Source organism: Bombus pyrosoma, linkage group LG12, assembly GCF_014825855.1.
Source record: "Bombus pyrosoma isolate SC7728 linkage group LG12, ASM1482585v1, whole genome shotgun sequence".
In the NCBI taxonomy this organism is placed as follows: Eukaryota; Metazoa; Arthropoda; class Insecta; order Hymenoptera; family Apidae; genus Bombus; species Bombus pyrosoma.
This window is the reverse complement of record NC_057781.1, coordinates 2,796,089-2,810,797: the sequence shown is the minus strand read 5'-3', so window position 1 is coordinate 2,810,797 and position 14,709 is coordinate 2,796,089. Positions and strand designations below refer to the sequence as shown.

Genomic DNA, 14,709 nt, shown 5'->3' with positions numbered 1-14,709 from the left:
CGACCGGGCTTCCATTAGAGAGGAAAGTAATCCACCTTGATGAAGCTTGGTAAAAGTTGTGCAAATAACACGTAACCTCTTCCAGTTCGCTATGATGGCGACGATGGAAAAAAGTGGATTTGTGGCTATTGAAAAGATGGTACGTGGAAGGTATATAGCGTTTTCTCTTTTCTTCCTTTAGATTTAGTGGTTTATACTAGTTGCATTTTTACGTGTTTAAATTCAAATATAAAATGTAGGGAATTTACATATGGAATGGGCGGAAGTACTAAGAGTTTCCATAATAAATATTTAATCCTTTTTAAACAAGCAAAATTCACTTTCGTTGTCCGACAAGCGTATAAGTGTATTATCTCGAGTGTTTTTAAATGTGAGAAGTTGTTACTAAAAGTTTTCAAAATAGAGTATTCTTTTGTATAAACAAAATGTCGCGCTTATCCAACAAACTTTAATTAACAAAATTAAGTTTAAAGCTTCGATATTTAAAACTTTCGATCTAAAAATATCAATGGAACATCTCGATATTACGTTTTTACTAAAAGATAAGAAGAAAGATGTAGAAGTGGACATTCGATTGTCCATACTAGAATTCAAATATGAAGCAATTCTTTATTCAAGAGAACTCCAATCCCTGTAACTCTTCAAAAAATAATCCATTTCCACCCTACATCCGATAAATCTCCCTTAAACCGCTTTCGTCTGAGTTCTGAATTGATTTCGATAACCCAAAGTCACATTACTGAAACCAAATTAAAGCGCAATATTTTCTCCAATAAGTTGTCCATACGGAATACTTTATCCAGCGATAGGAAGCCTGCGTTAAACTCGTTTGACGAGATTTTTTCGATTTCTGATGCTCTGCGCGCGACTCAAAGGGAAAATAGCTCGAATGGGAATCGCCTTTTCCAGCTCTTGATCGTTCGATTTTCATTAGCCGCACGCGGTAGGAGTGAGACGAGCTTTGCAGAGGGCGGCGGTGCCTTTCCTCGCCAGTTTGGGGTTCGCCTTTAAAGCCGCGCACCAGCATTTGCACGCGGAAATTAAAAACGCGTGTCAGCGACGTGAACGCCGCTTTGATTTTACGGTTTTGCATCTGACGATATTGACTAATAATTCATCGAGAACCGCACATGTTCAACGACGATACGTACACCGTTTTCTATTGGACGCTCAGAAAATAACGTCCAGTTTATTTAAACGTAAATCAGGCAGATGGCCGTTGCATCATGTCTCGGACGTATGACCAAATGATACTCGGGGAAACGATCGTACCGTTAGAAATTCTGTTTATGGTCGTTTCACTTGAGTTTTCATGGCTCTAATAATGATAGGTTATTGGTGTATTCGTGCTTTTAAAGAAAAATTACAAATATAGAGGAAGTATAAATAGCAGTAATAGTGATATTTAGCAAAAAATTTAGTTCGACATATGAATCGCTTAGTAGTCACAATGATCGATTCTATAAATTAAAGAGTATAAGAAAGTGATGATATGTAAGGAGAAGACATGATGGTTTCAAAAACCTTTTGAAAACTGTTCTTTAAACTCGCCTTAGAATTTACCACTATTTATGTCATCCTCTGATGAATAAATTTATAAAAGTCCTTGGTTTTTTGAGAATTGAATATTCGTTATGTGCTTACATGATAGTAATAGAAAGTAGAGTTGATTGGATTAGCTTCCGAAGGGCTCGTATTTTAATCATTTTATTTCACAATTTAATGATCTCATCCCTATACTGACATAATGCTGGTGAACTAGGAGACTGCCGTTTTGTGAACGCTACTGATAAAATAAATACACAAAAGAATGTGACTTTTTAACACTTGTTCGTTCTACCAATAGAATAGTGCTAACACGGTCAAGTTCCTCGACTACTGAGTCAGACATGTGATAACTGAATCTGTTAGACCATCCGAACCCGATCTCTAACCTAATCGAAAATCCTTAAAACACTTTGAATATGTACAATATATACCATTTCTTAATTTCACGCAATCGATCTCTGCAATACTCTCATTGTGTAATATTATTTCTCCGATTAATTTTTCAATATTAACTGATTACAAATTGTTTACACTTGATTATAAATAGTGTTGATTACAACTGATTAAAAATCATACTTTGGCCAAGGAACAGTTTTAACCAAAATTAGCTTCATGGTGAAAGAACGTCAACGTTTCTTTCTATACAAATCACCGTTAAAATTATGTCCATTCTTGTGTCTTAAATCACTTGAGAAACTATCAAATTGCTCGAACTATTTAATCAAACAAGCTGAATCTTTCCCACGCCACAAATCTGCCGACTCGTATCACGACATTTCATTTCACGAGTTCGATTAATCTTCCGAGAGTTTCCAGCAACATGTATAAATGATTCGTAAATCCTCGATGTTCATTAAGATTTATGGGTAACGCGTTTTAAAGGAATACGCGAGCCGAGTGTTTGCACGCGTCGAGACGATGAAGAGAGAAGGGGATGATCGTAGAAGCGAGAGAGGTTGGCGTTAACCTGAGGCGTTCGAATTTAGAGGCACGAATGCTTCGCACGTATTTCGACACCAAAGAGCCGTTGTCGTCTTTAGGGTGAGTCGCTTTGCAGTAAGTGGCAGCCGCTCTGCAAAGGACACCCTTGCTTCGGGCTCTCGCGTATGCAAAGCGATCATATTTCGCGTTGAAAGTCTATTAAATCTCCGCACGAAAAGCCACGATTCGAACGATATTTTCATATTACGAATTATCCCGCTTAAATCGTGAGTTTCGCCGACTTCTGCACGATTATGAACACATTCGTTCGATATCTCTCTTCGAGTTCGTTTGATTCGGTATCTTACCGATGGAAAAAATTCTTCTAGTTGGCAAATTCACTTCGATGTTAGAAACAGAAAAATTCTTTCAGTTATTGTTGTTCCTGTCTACTGGTAGTGGTATTAAGAATTGTTAACTTTCGATAGTGATTTGAAAGACAAAAATCAGGTCAAGAAGTCTTCTTATAATAGTAAATTATACAACAGAACTTTGATTGTATAAGCTTCAAGGGCATCCGACAAACTGAAGCCGATAAATTCTTCAAAATCTTGGGATTTTTCAACAAATTACACGAAATTTGAAATAGCATTGCATTCTCAGTGACGATTCGGAACATAAAAATCGGATTCAAAGATTTTCGTGTAACGGCAAATAACTTAAAAAGTTTAATCTTTGAAACCTTAAAAGGAAGCCTCTTCTCTGATAAACTCAAACCAATGAATTCTTGAAAAAAATCGCGAAGTTTTAAAGAGAGTCGTGCAATATTTAAAACAACGTGTATCTTCGTCGTCTGGCATGTTAAAAGTCGCGGAACGTACGATAAACGTTAAATAAAATCTGCGACAATTAACGGAACGAACACAGTAGCATGAAACGTTTCGTGGAGAAAGAGAGAATGTTGGAGGGTCCCTGGACGCTTTGCTCGATGTGTCGCTGTTTAGAGACGAGTTTCACACCTTCGTTGACGTCGAAATTGAACGGGCGCGTCAGCATCAGACGGCGACAAAGGAGCGCCGCGATGTCGGCGCAAATTTCCCGACGCCAGCGTCGCTTTGGCCGAGAACTGCGTGTTCGACTCCCACCCCTGGACGAACGCGAAACGATCGTAATTTCAACTAACAGCTGCTCGGCCCGACGCGTCTCAACGAGACACGAAACACCCTTAAATCAAGATCTTGCCTAAACACGACCGTTTGAATAGTTCGTTCTCGTTGCTCCGTCTCGAAATAGACGGCGCCTCTCTCGTATCCAGTTCGTTTCTGTTACGTGCTGTAAATGGTGAAAGAATCCTCGATTATGGTAAAGTACATGTGTTTGTGCGCGAAACAAATAGAGCTAATTAATCGAAAATAAAAGAGAAGTTCGTACGTTTGCGTGAAAAAGTGCTGGAACATCAATTTCTTGTTTAACGTTTTACATATCTATGTATCTACTTATCCGTTTTGTTTTGGATTTTGTTTATTACCATACAAAAGGATAGTCTTGCTACTTTTAAATTTTAGAAACGTAATACATAAGTATTGGAGTGTAACATAAATTCGTTCTGTTCTTATATTCATTATATGAACGAAGACAAATGATAATTACATGTAATAATTACGCACAAATAAAATGGAAACAACAAATTTTTCTAGAGAACGTGACATATAAAATTTGGCGAACTTTGGTCTCAATTCAGAAAATTACAAGTTACACGTAGTGTTCAAAATTACAGAAACTTTACACAGATCGAGTCCCTAAGATGGTCTGAAGAATCTTCTATTTCCTAATAATCAACCAGAAAACCAGCCACCGTCGGAATTTTGCTTTCATTTGGCCGTAAGAGGCAGCTGCATGTCAACTGACTCCATTCGATCGATGTCTTTCATAACGATCTCAACGAGTCGTTCAAGCGCGATTTAATCTTTTCTGAGTGAGTCGAATAAATTCATTCGATCGAAATTAACATTCCCCGAGGAAAAGATCCATCGACAAGAAGATACGAGCGTAGTCGCAGGCTTTTCTCTTCGGGGCACAAGAAAATCGGCTCGAGCTGTCGTCCCGTAAACGTTCACAGGATCGAGTTAACCGTCTGATTACTCGAGGGCGGCGTGCACGGGACCTTACCCTTGTTCCCGTTCACCTTTATCCATCCTCTTCCGACCTTGGAAAATGGACGTTTGCAATTTAACGGAATCTCTGCATATAGAGTGGCCTCATCGTCGCAGTTCTATACTCTAAATGACGTCCCGGAAGTCCCTGTACTAATTCTATGGGTCTTCCAATGGTGACGCCCTTCCGTCCATAGTATAGGGTGAACGCGAGACAAGGGCCAGTTACACAGGGGTTGGCTTGTTATAATTGCGCCAGCTTTCTTCATGGTACACCTGAAAGACCAAGGAAACAAGTATCTTTCTTCGCTGTAGAGATCCGATGGATTTAATTAATTATGAAGGAATGCGAAGAAAGACGAGGATCTTTCAAAGAAAGCATTCTGCTTGAGCATCTGCGGAGGAATTCTTGAAATGTCGGTGGAATTAGGTATAGATGACGGAGTTTGACAGGTTCGCTGATATGAATGCAAGACGCAGAAATTACGTGATCGTAACGAAATTTGTATAATAATTCATGGCAAGCATATTCGTAAAGTTTATATAAAGATTCGTAAAGTCAATATGAACAGAGATCTCTGCTTCTCTTTTGGGATTCGTTTTATTTTTCAAGATGCATCGAAAAGATTGAAGCTCCCGTGTTCTTTGTCTTTCAAGTGAAGTTATATTGTGCAGGTTGTTAAGAAATAACAATTGGATAGCCTAAATTGAATGGAGAACAAGAAAGCTTACTTCAGTTTCGAGATGGTTGATAGGATATTTAATTAAGGAAGATATTATTGTGTGAAAATTATTTGCGAGCACGTACAACGTTAGAGAAGGTAAAATGGTGGGATTGAAACATTAATTTGGCAAGTTGTGTTCGAAAATAGTATTTCGTGTAATGCTTTAATGGATAAGCGATAAAGAATCAAATATTTTAGGGGAAATTCGGGGAAAAGGGAACAAAGGGTGATATACAACTCGAAGCCAGACAAAAATTACAGCGAGGGTTGGCCAAGCCTTAAATCTTTTCTTGTTTGTTCTGGTCTTGCCGACTCATAATTATTCACAGCGTAGTACACGCCATAAATCCAAGGGAAACCAATACTTTCCCGATAATGTCAACCATGGTCATTCTAGGAACCCTTTAATACAGATTTACAAGTATACGCGAGCCGACAAGGAAACCTACCCCGGCCTGTTTATATAGGGTGTATTACGAATTAATCCGAAACAAATGAAACTCTCTCGTAAACGTACACACTCCTACGATTTGACTGCATTTTTCTCCAATTGCATTTTTACTTTCGATTCATAACGCGAAAAGCTTTACATACGTTATCAAATTTTTAACAAATCTTCTTAAACAGTCATTAAAATGTTCAGTTTAAAGACTACAAGGATAATTTAGAGAATTAAAATGAACAAAGACGGGATAGCTGTGTACAATAGTTACAAACTAAAATAATTTTCATATTCATTTATTAACAACTACAATTTTTAAACCTCCGTCCTTCTTCTATTTTTACACGCTTCGTATCACATAAAAGCTCATACTCTTGCTAAGCACACAGAGTAACGAATGGAACATATAAAAAAAAATCGCTGAAGCTTTTTATTTGTCCTCGTGAAACGGTGGTCGTAGACACGCGGCACACCCGGTATAATTTCGTTGGTTCGCGACAAACAATAGCCAAGCGTGCTCGTGGAGCAGCAAAACGTGGACTCGTGCTGGGAGGGGTTTGAAAGGGTGAATTGCAGCTACGTGCACCGGCATACGAATCATCCCTTCGCGTGGATCGGCGCACGGGCGCGAAACGTCGTTGCCTGGCTCGAGGGCCCCTGAAACCGTCGCCGTCGCCTCGAATCTAATGGATCGCACCGATACTTATGGTCAAATCGCGACCAACAGCCCTTCGAGGCCCAATTCTCATTAGCATTCCGTTCGAGCACGACTGAATGAGCGCTTTTGATAATCGGAAATACCCGCTCGAAGACGTAAATTAGGCGAGGGCGGTGCCGTTATTATTGCACCGCGCACAGGGGTTACCGGGGCGAAAAGTGAAAAGGGTGGTTACGTGGAGACCTAGAGGACAACTGGCTTTACGATTCGGACGTGACTTCTCAGGTGTTCTTTAGATGATGGAATTTTTCTGGGCGGTTGGAGCGGGCGGTGCACTTGAACCTAGCTGGTAGGGAACTTGGGCGGGAAGATTGGAAATTTTAATTGGGATCGAGGAAGTTTTGAGATTCTTCGAATTTAGTGAATTTTAGAGGCGAAAGGCGGGTCGGGCGTTCTTGACGAGGTTTGTGAAATTGTTTTTGCCGCGTTGATTAGCTCGGTGTATCAGTTTGTTAATAACTTGACAGAAGTATCTTGTCATAAACGCAATAGCTTCTTTATTTGCGGCGTCTTCCTTTTTTACGTGTCGTTTCGCATTTCTTAAAGAGGAATTGAAATATAATTTTAATGTAATTACATTTGATCACTTTATTTCTTAATTATTCTATTTCCATTTATACGATTTACATTTATACGACCGCGTGGTGTTAAGGCTTAGAATATGAATATATTTTTTATTGCATTCTTTATGTTAATGAGACGTATGCGGATTGGTTAATTACATTTGTTTAATAAAAGGCGTTAGAACGGTTAAGAACTAGCGCGACGATTTGAAAGAACTAAAATATAATAGAAAATTATGTATATTAATTTTTATTTTTATTATATAATATTCTTGAAGTTTTTCGATCTGTTTAAGGGATGATTAACAGGTTAAAACGGAAAATATTACATCGAAGCCGTCGTTAAGAGTTTCCACCGATGATTAAAATATGCAAAATTTATGAAAATTTTATTCGATAATTCCATTCATATTTAAGCTGAAAACTGTATGACGAAATATATCAGAAAATATCGATTTTAACCATCAAATCGCCTATTCACAACAATACTATTTTATTATTCAATTGTCAAGTAATGTTGTATCTTCTATTACAATGTCGGGCTAGCAATTAAAAATCGTTTCTTAAATTGAACGACAGTCGAAGTTCTATTCGTTCCAAGCTTAAACTCTAAAATGTTATCTCATGGAACGGTTGACCAACGATTGGGTTCCGAATCGCGCATAGATCGGAAGCTTACGGTGGAACGTTTCTCAATTAACTTTCGCGACCGCAAACGCAACGGAATTGGAAACTTTCCCTGTAACTTTCAGCAGGATTTCCTTCTCCCGCGTAATTCCTGTTGCTCGAGTTTTAAGCTGCCTTAACAGGGGCTTAAAGTTCCTCGAGAGATCGCACTCTACGTGTACTTAGAGATTACAAACACGCGGATGCCGAATTCCGTTTTTCCAAACTGAGAAACACATGATTTCTTCGTCTCTTTCTTATGAATTCGTTAAATATTTCTGTAACTCTGATATATAGGTCTATTAATAATTCTAAAATTCTAAAATTATTAGAATTAATATTAACCTATTTTAATAATTTGCAACATCGATACCGATGATTCATGTTTGATGTTTCAAGTGCTTTGAAACTCACATACTTTGATCATCAGCAACTCTAGTGTTAAAGTGGAACGGTAAAATATCTGTAGAGGACTTGTGTAGGATGGTTGATCGTGAGATTTATTAAATGAAATTGCCCGTTGTTGAAACCGTCAAGTATATTTAAAATGTTAAATAAATAAATACAATTACTGTTCGCAAAGACGCTCGTACTAACGGATTCGCTAAGACAGTGTATAAGTCGCAAAATAAGATCGCTAATAACTCGGATAACTGATCGATAACTCGGTAGATACTCATAGATATTCATAGATACTCGGTAGATACTCGGTTGATACTCGGTAGATACTCGTAGATACTTCTTCGCGCGACTAACTGATAACTGCTAGATAACTGAACTTTTACGGTCGCGTTCGTTTATTTATACTGGTCGCGGGAGAGCCGAAAAATTGTAATTCGAGTTTGCTTGACGGTTGCACGTAGCGGCGACATTGTTTTACCCGGAGTTTATTTATTATTACATTATGTGTATCCTAACGATATTGCTACTCCGTGGCAAAAAAACAACATGATTTGAATTGTCTTCTAGCTCATGTGCCGCTACATATCCAAATAGTTGATTATCGAAGTACTAAAATACTTAACAGCTGTGACATTAAAATATTCAAGCTTAGCTGTTTGAGTTAAAAAAATCGTACTAAAGTACTGAAGCAATTGCATGCAAGAGTCGTAGAACAGAATGAATTATTCTAAGCAGTCTGTTCGTCCTTAACGATTGTCTTCCATTTCAGGAGAGCTTGGAAGAGCGGGTACAAGAACTGGAGCAGGCACTGCAAGCAGAACGTCTTGCTGCGCAACGAGACCGAGCGACGATTACGAAGCTGCAAAGACAGATCAACAAGGTGAGTCAAACAAAACTGACTCTGATTTCAAGTAATCATATCATATAATCAATTCGTGACTATCTACAAACATTATCGAATATCATATCTATCAAACACACGTAACTCACGAACAATTCTTACAATACATAACTTATTCGTGATTCATCGTAATTACGACCAGATAAGATATAATATATCATCAGAAACATACGAATCAATAACTGAATTATCAATTGCCCATTACAAAAATTAAATCGGTTAATCGTTCGAAAGAAAGTGCTGATTAAAGGGAGCCAGTGAGACGTGAAAAATCAAGAGAAAGAGATTAGACTTCTTCGAACGAGTTGCAGTTGTCGTATCGCGAGTTCGGGTAAACTCAGTGAAACGTTCGCTTAATTATAATCACGCGTCTTTCCTTTCGATTTATTTCGAGTTGTGTAATTTAGATATCGCCTTGCAATGCCTGTAATCGCTTCCGTCTGGTTTATGCGACCTGCAGTTCTCGCGGAATCCGTTGAATTATCTCGCACCATTCCGCGGATTATCCAGAGACCAGTTATTTCATGATACGCGAGAATTTAACTGCAATTGGAATGTATTAGGCAATTTACGGTGACCGTTGTGGCAGGGCTAAGATAATTTTTCCAGATTAAAAACGCTATGGGAATGTTATTTGATTTGTGTGAAAATAGCTGAATACGCGACAGTCGATTTATTAACGAACAGTTGAATCTTCAATTGATCAACTCTTAAAAATAAATCTCTCTTTTCTTACGAATTAAGCTCTGATCATATACAGTAACTACAAAAAGTATTTCTACGCATCCTTATTTTCCAATGAAACGTTTTCTATTGAGCCCTAGGTTTCTTCTTCATAACATCAAATTTTTCTAGTTATATAAAGGTAATACTAAGCCATACGAAATTTAATATACTTGAAGCAATTAGCATGTATATCCTACAACAAATGCAATTGTGTGCAAATACTCTTTATAACCACCGTACTGAAATTAAAAAATTCGTAAAAGTGGCTCTATCTTTTTCCTGGCAGATTCAGACGAATGAAACCTTAGTGTGATTCTCTCTCTGTCTCTCTTTCTCCCTCTGTGACTCTTGAACTTTCAAGATTTTTATGTTGAACGAAGAGCTAATCATCTTCATGAATAATTTTCTACCACTTTCGACTCGTGAAAGCAAAACATGAAAACATGAAAAACCACGCGAAAAATTCCCAAGAAACAGCCACTCTCCGGGATTCTCCTGAAATCCTTAGGATTTCACTAGCAGCACGAAGGAAGCTGCGTCTTACGAAGACGCATAAATTCCCAGCAGATCCCGGATAATCCCGTATACTCCCTTTTAATCCGTTCGCGTTTCCGAGTTTCTCACATTCGAAACGGTGCGGTGGAAATTGCCCTGGCTGAAGGAAAATGATGCACGAGCGGGACCAGCGTTCGTGGTCTGTTTCTGACATCGTCAGCCTTTTCCCTTCGTTTCAACAGGCCTATAAACCATCGTGACAAAAACAAACGGGGGTAACGAGTGGAAAAATCGGGAAATACAACGGCGGAACGTAATCTCGCATGATTTATGCGCTTTGGGTTAAGTTTCCGTTAATGCCAATCTGGAGACTGACTCAGAGACGCGTTAAAATTATTTATTTCTCTTTGATACTCTGTACGAAACGACACCGTGCACATGGAGAAATTGATACTGACGATCTCGATCAAACTGTAAACGCTGCGAAGTCGAGCGAAGTTGTGTTCTGAGAATTTATAACCGAATTTTTTATAGTGCTGAACAAAGTGTCCATTGTGAAATGTTTTAACTTATCGGTTCATAGGTGATTACTTGGATCATAGGTGATCGTAATCGAATGTTTCGCTATGATGAATGAACTGGTGTATTTTAAACCTTGATTGGTATCATTAAATTTGTGTACATATATATATATATATCATATTTTAGCAGATAAATACCATTAATCGTCTTTATCACACGATGCACGAAATATAAATTACAAGTTCTCTAAAATTAAATAATCCACGTCAAACTGTTATGCATCACCAAGATACCAGTTGATTAATTTTGGCAAGATTAATAGGGCAACACGATCAAAAGTAATTTTTAGAAATGCTGTTATGTTCTTCGAATATTTTTGAGGCAATTGAGGCTAAAATCCCATCATAAAAATAAATTCACCTAAAAAGGGTTAAGAAGGTGGAATTAAAAGAGTTATTAGAATTCTTGAGTATAGTTCCTAAATAAAATTTAAATATATTTAAAAGAAGTACGAGGAAGTGATACATATAACAAACGATAAAAAATTCGAAGTTTCTTTTTGAAAGGGAAGAAAGTTAAGGAAGAATCTATAGTACAAAGTCATTTTCCGGTTGATTTTTATTTTTTGCGGGCTATCTCCGATTATCCTTTGTACCCATTCGTCCCCGACTCTTCTTTGTCTGGCTGTTCTTGTAAGTAAAAGGCAAAAAGGAGAAGTTTAAGGAGGTCTCCTGGTAACTGTTGGTAAGAGAGTTTCCCGCAACTTGCCGGAGAATTTCATCGGAGTTATTTGAATTTCCGCATAGCTCTCGAAGCTGGAACGCAAAAAATTCGCGGGATACTTTCAGACAAATTTCAGACTGTGTCTAAATCACATCAAAACTTCCAGTTGTCTCTCCGACCAGTTTTCGCTATCGAACTTCTTTCCTGGTACCTAAAAGGCATATGAAAATTCTTTATCTGTCTTTCAAAATATTTCATCTCTATGACAAAATATTCTAAATACTTTTCTTCCTTTTTCTTACAGCCTCGTTTTAAACGCGTTAATACATTTTGTAGCTCTTTTTCCTATCTTTCTTTCGTGCCAAATTTTGTTCTTTTCTCTTAACACGTTACAAACATTCGGCATACAACTACGTTGTAAACGAATTAATTCATTTTTCCACCTTTTTCTTTCTTTCTTTCCTTCATTTACCGTGACAAACTGTACCATTCGAAGTCAGTTTAAGACGACAATATCGCTTCTTGCAAATTTTGTACATACTTTTTTTTCTTTATACAATGCAAATATCCTGCATATATCTTTATTATATATAACCCTTTTATTTTTCCTCCTTCGACTACGTCGAATTTTATCATTTAGATCGGATGTTGTCTTACAATTTTCAAATGTTATTTCGCGCCACATGGCGCACAGTTCGATAAGTCAGAGAAAAGGGTTGCTGGAAAGCGACGGATGAGAGCCATGGTGTTTCCAACTTATTACAACGCCACTCGAGTAACACGCGTGCCGTGTACGAAGTGGTTGTCGAGGAAATAGCCTATTATTTGTAACGAATACAGGCTTTGCGAGATAAAATTGCTTGGGGTGGAGATTGTAAAGGGTCAGATCCAATGGAAATGTTATTCGATTATGATTCTACGTTCTTGGGGTTACTATTAAACGTACACCACCTAATTCTATGCAAAATACGGGACGTTAATTTTTATTTAATTGCCATAGTAATAGCAGTAGAGACAATAAACTACGATTGGCACTTGTTGTTGTATATTGACGTCCCATTTAATATTAAATTCGAATGGAGTTTATTTTACATGAACGCAGCCGTCAAATGAATACAAATTGCTGGCTTGATGCGAATGCAATAATTGAGAAGCGTAAATATAATCTGTCATAATAATTCATAATATTCATAGTATTTCAATTATATTGTGTTAAAAGATTCATTTGTTTTCGATAAATATGCCTGCTATAGAATAATACAACAAACATAAATTAACGTAAATGAATAACTTCTATAAATTTCTATCGATACGTAGAGTGATTCAAACTAGTCAAAAGAAGAGGATAGTCAAAAGATAGAGATATAAGTATATTCGTGCACGCTTGTTGAATTTTGCGAAGAAGGGTAAGAAAGACAAAGCACATTCTTGGCGAAGCAACGTTCCGTGAAAGTGAATTGAAAGGGAGGACAGGTGAAAGCTCGAGACTCTCGAGAAAACACCCCGGTTGACATTGCAGCGTGCGTATTCTTAGAGAAATGCTAATGCAACGATATTGCCAATTATGTGAGTCGTTAGCCGTGGAAAATGTCGTTTTCGTTGGTAACTTTCCCTTTCAACGGAATTCAACGCGAACGCAGTGCACCTCCTATGATCGAATTAATTTTCGACCAATGTAGATTTCGTAAAATATGCAAGTTGAACGATCATCGTATTTTTTACTTAACGTTCCGTCATAAGGAAAGAATTATCGAAATTTTCATTCTATATTATTCATAAATGAATTACAGATATTTATGCATCGTATATCATGTATAGTAGTCTAAAGTAGATGTTTAACACACGATCAGTCAGAGAGTAAGCACTAAAAGTCATTCTTTCCGAAATTGTTCCATAGAAAACACCTCTAGCGTAAGTATTTTAGGGGCTTTGCACTCGGTTCCAACTACTTGCGTGGACAATGTCTATTCGAGATCAGTGATAGGAAACAATATATCTCCCCAAAAACTTCCCTTCGGTAATACCTTCATGGGGTGCACGCTCTACCGTGATGAAATTGACACTTCGAAACATTTTCACGTTTGGGGAAGAGTAATTTCTTGGCGGAGGGGGAATCTAGGGAGGATTCTAGTAACGCAAAGACCTTTTTAGAAGAAAAGGTTATACAATATACATACAATAAAAAAACAACGCTATAAAGATAAATAAATAAAATGAAACTGCTACATTGGAAAAGAAGTTCTTGTCGTATGAAAAAAAAACAAGGACAAGGTTATCAAAAAAGCGGTTACTGATAATAAAAAAAAAAAGTTAACATATAAGATAACAAAGCACAGATGCTCAAGGGGGGAATTGCAGTACTAAAAAGAAGGTACCAAAAGAAGGAATTGTACCCATAAAAAACCAGGACCACCAGAAATTGAGGTTGATCTATCAAGTAAGAACACGAAGAAAAAGGAGTAAAAAAGTTTTTCAGACTTCGTTTCTCGCTCGATTTCGCCAATTTCCACCTATGTACCTACATCAAGGCAACAGGTTGAAGTTCCTAGAGTATCACGGTCCCACTTTTACTATTTCCCTACTACCAAGAAAACCCAACCTCCTGCTGAACATTCGAAAAAGAGGAAGCTATTTCTATGCGCACGGCCACACAAATATTGTTCTATCCTCGCCAAACAAAATAACCATCAACCCGAATAAAACGGTTTAATGGTCGTTAACGCTGGCAACCAGTTCCAGAAATTCCTCTCCGGATAGATTCTTTCGATGTGTATACCTGCGTGCCCTTAGAACCCCTTGGCACGCAACGAATTCGACGAACCGTCGCCAGTGCGATTTGCCTTCGGTCCATTTGCAATCGGAAACGACCTTAACTTTCCTGCCGTTTGCGGCAATGCGTTCCATTAACCTAACGGAGAGGACCGTTGGGGACGCCGCGCGAACGGAAGGGAAAGTATAAGGGCGAAGGGTGAGTTTAAGGAGAGCCAGAATCTCCTTCTTGCCAGACTGCCGCCTGATCCGGAGGCTTTCGTTCAACCAAGAATCTACGTTCTCTTTTCTATGTTCGATTTTGCCATTGAACAATAGCCATCATTTTCTTCTTCTTTTTCTTCTTCTTCTTTTTTTTTCTTACAGACGAGAAACTTCCACCGAACAACTGCTAATGACGGATTAATATCTCTTTTAACGAAGTTGCAGAAGTTC

At 37.9% G+C, this 14,709-nt stretch overlaps 1 protein-coding gene across 13 annotated transcripts in view; it reads left to right on the top strand.

Annotated features, from left to right (window-relative positions):
- Positions 1–14,709, top strand: part of LOC122573649 — a 391,847-nt gene that overhangs the window by 287,864 nt on the left and 89,274 nt on the right. For all 13 annotated transcript variants that reach the window (XR_006318791.1, XM_043740306.1, XM_043740304.1 and 10 more), the window contains one exon: positions 8,908–9,018. Coding sequence is in view for 12 of the 13 variants with exons in the window: in XM_043740306.1 (XP_043596241.1) it covers positions 8,908–9,018 (111 nt within the window). In the remaining variant the exon portion in view is untranslated. The remainder of the gene's footprint in view (positions 1–8,907; positions 9,019–14,709) is intronic.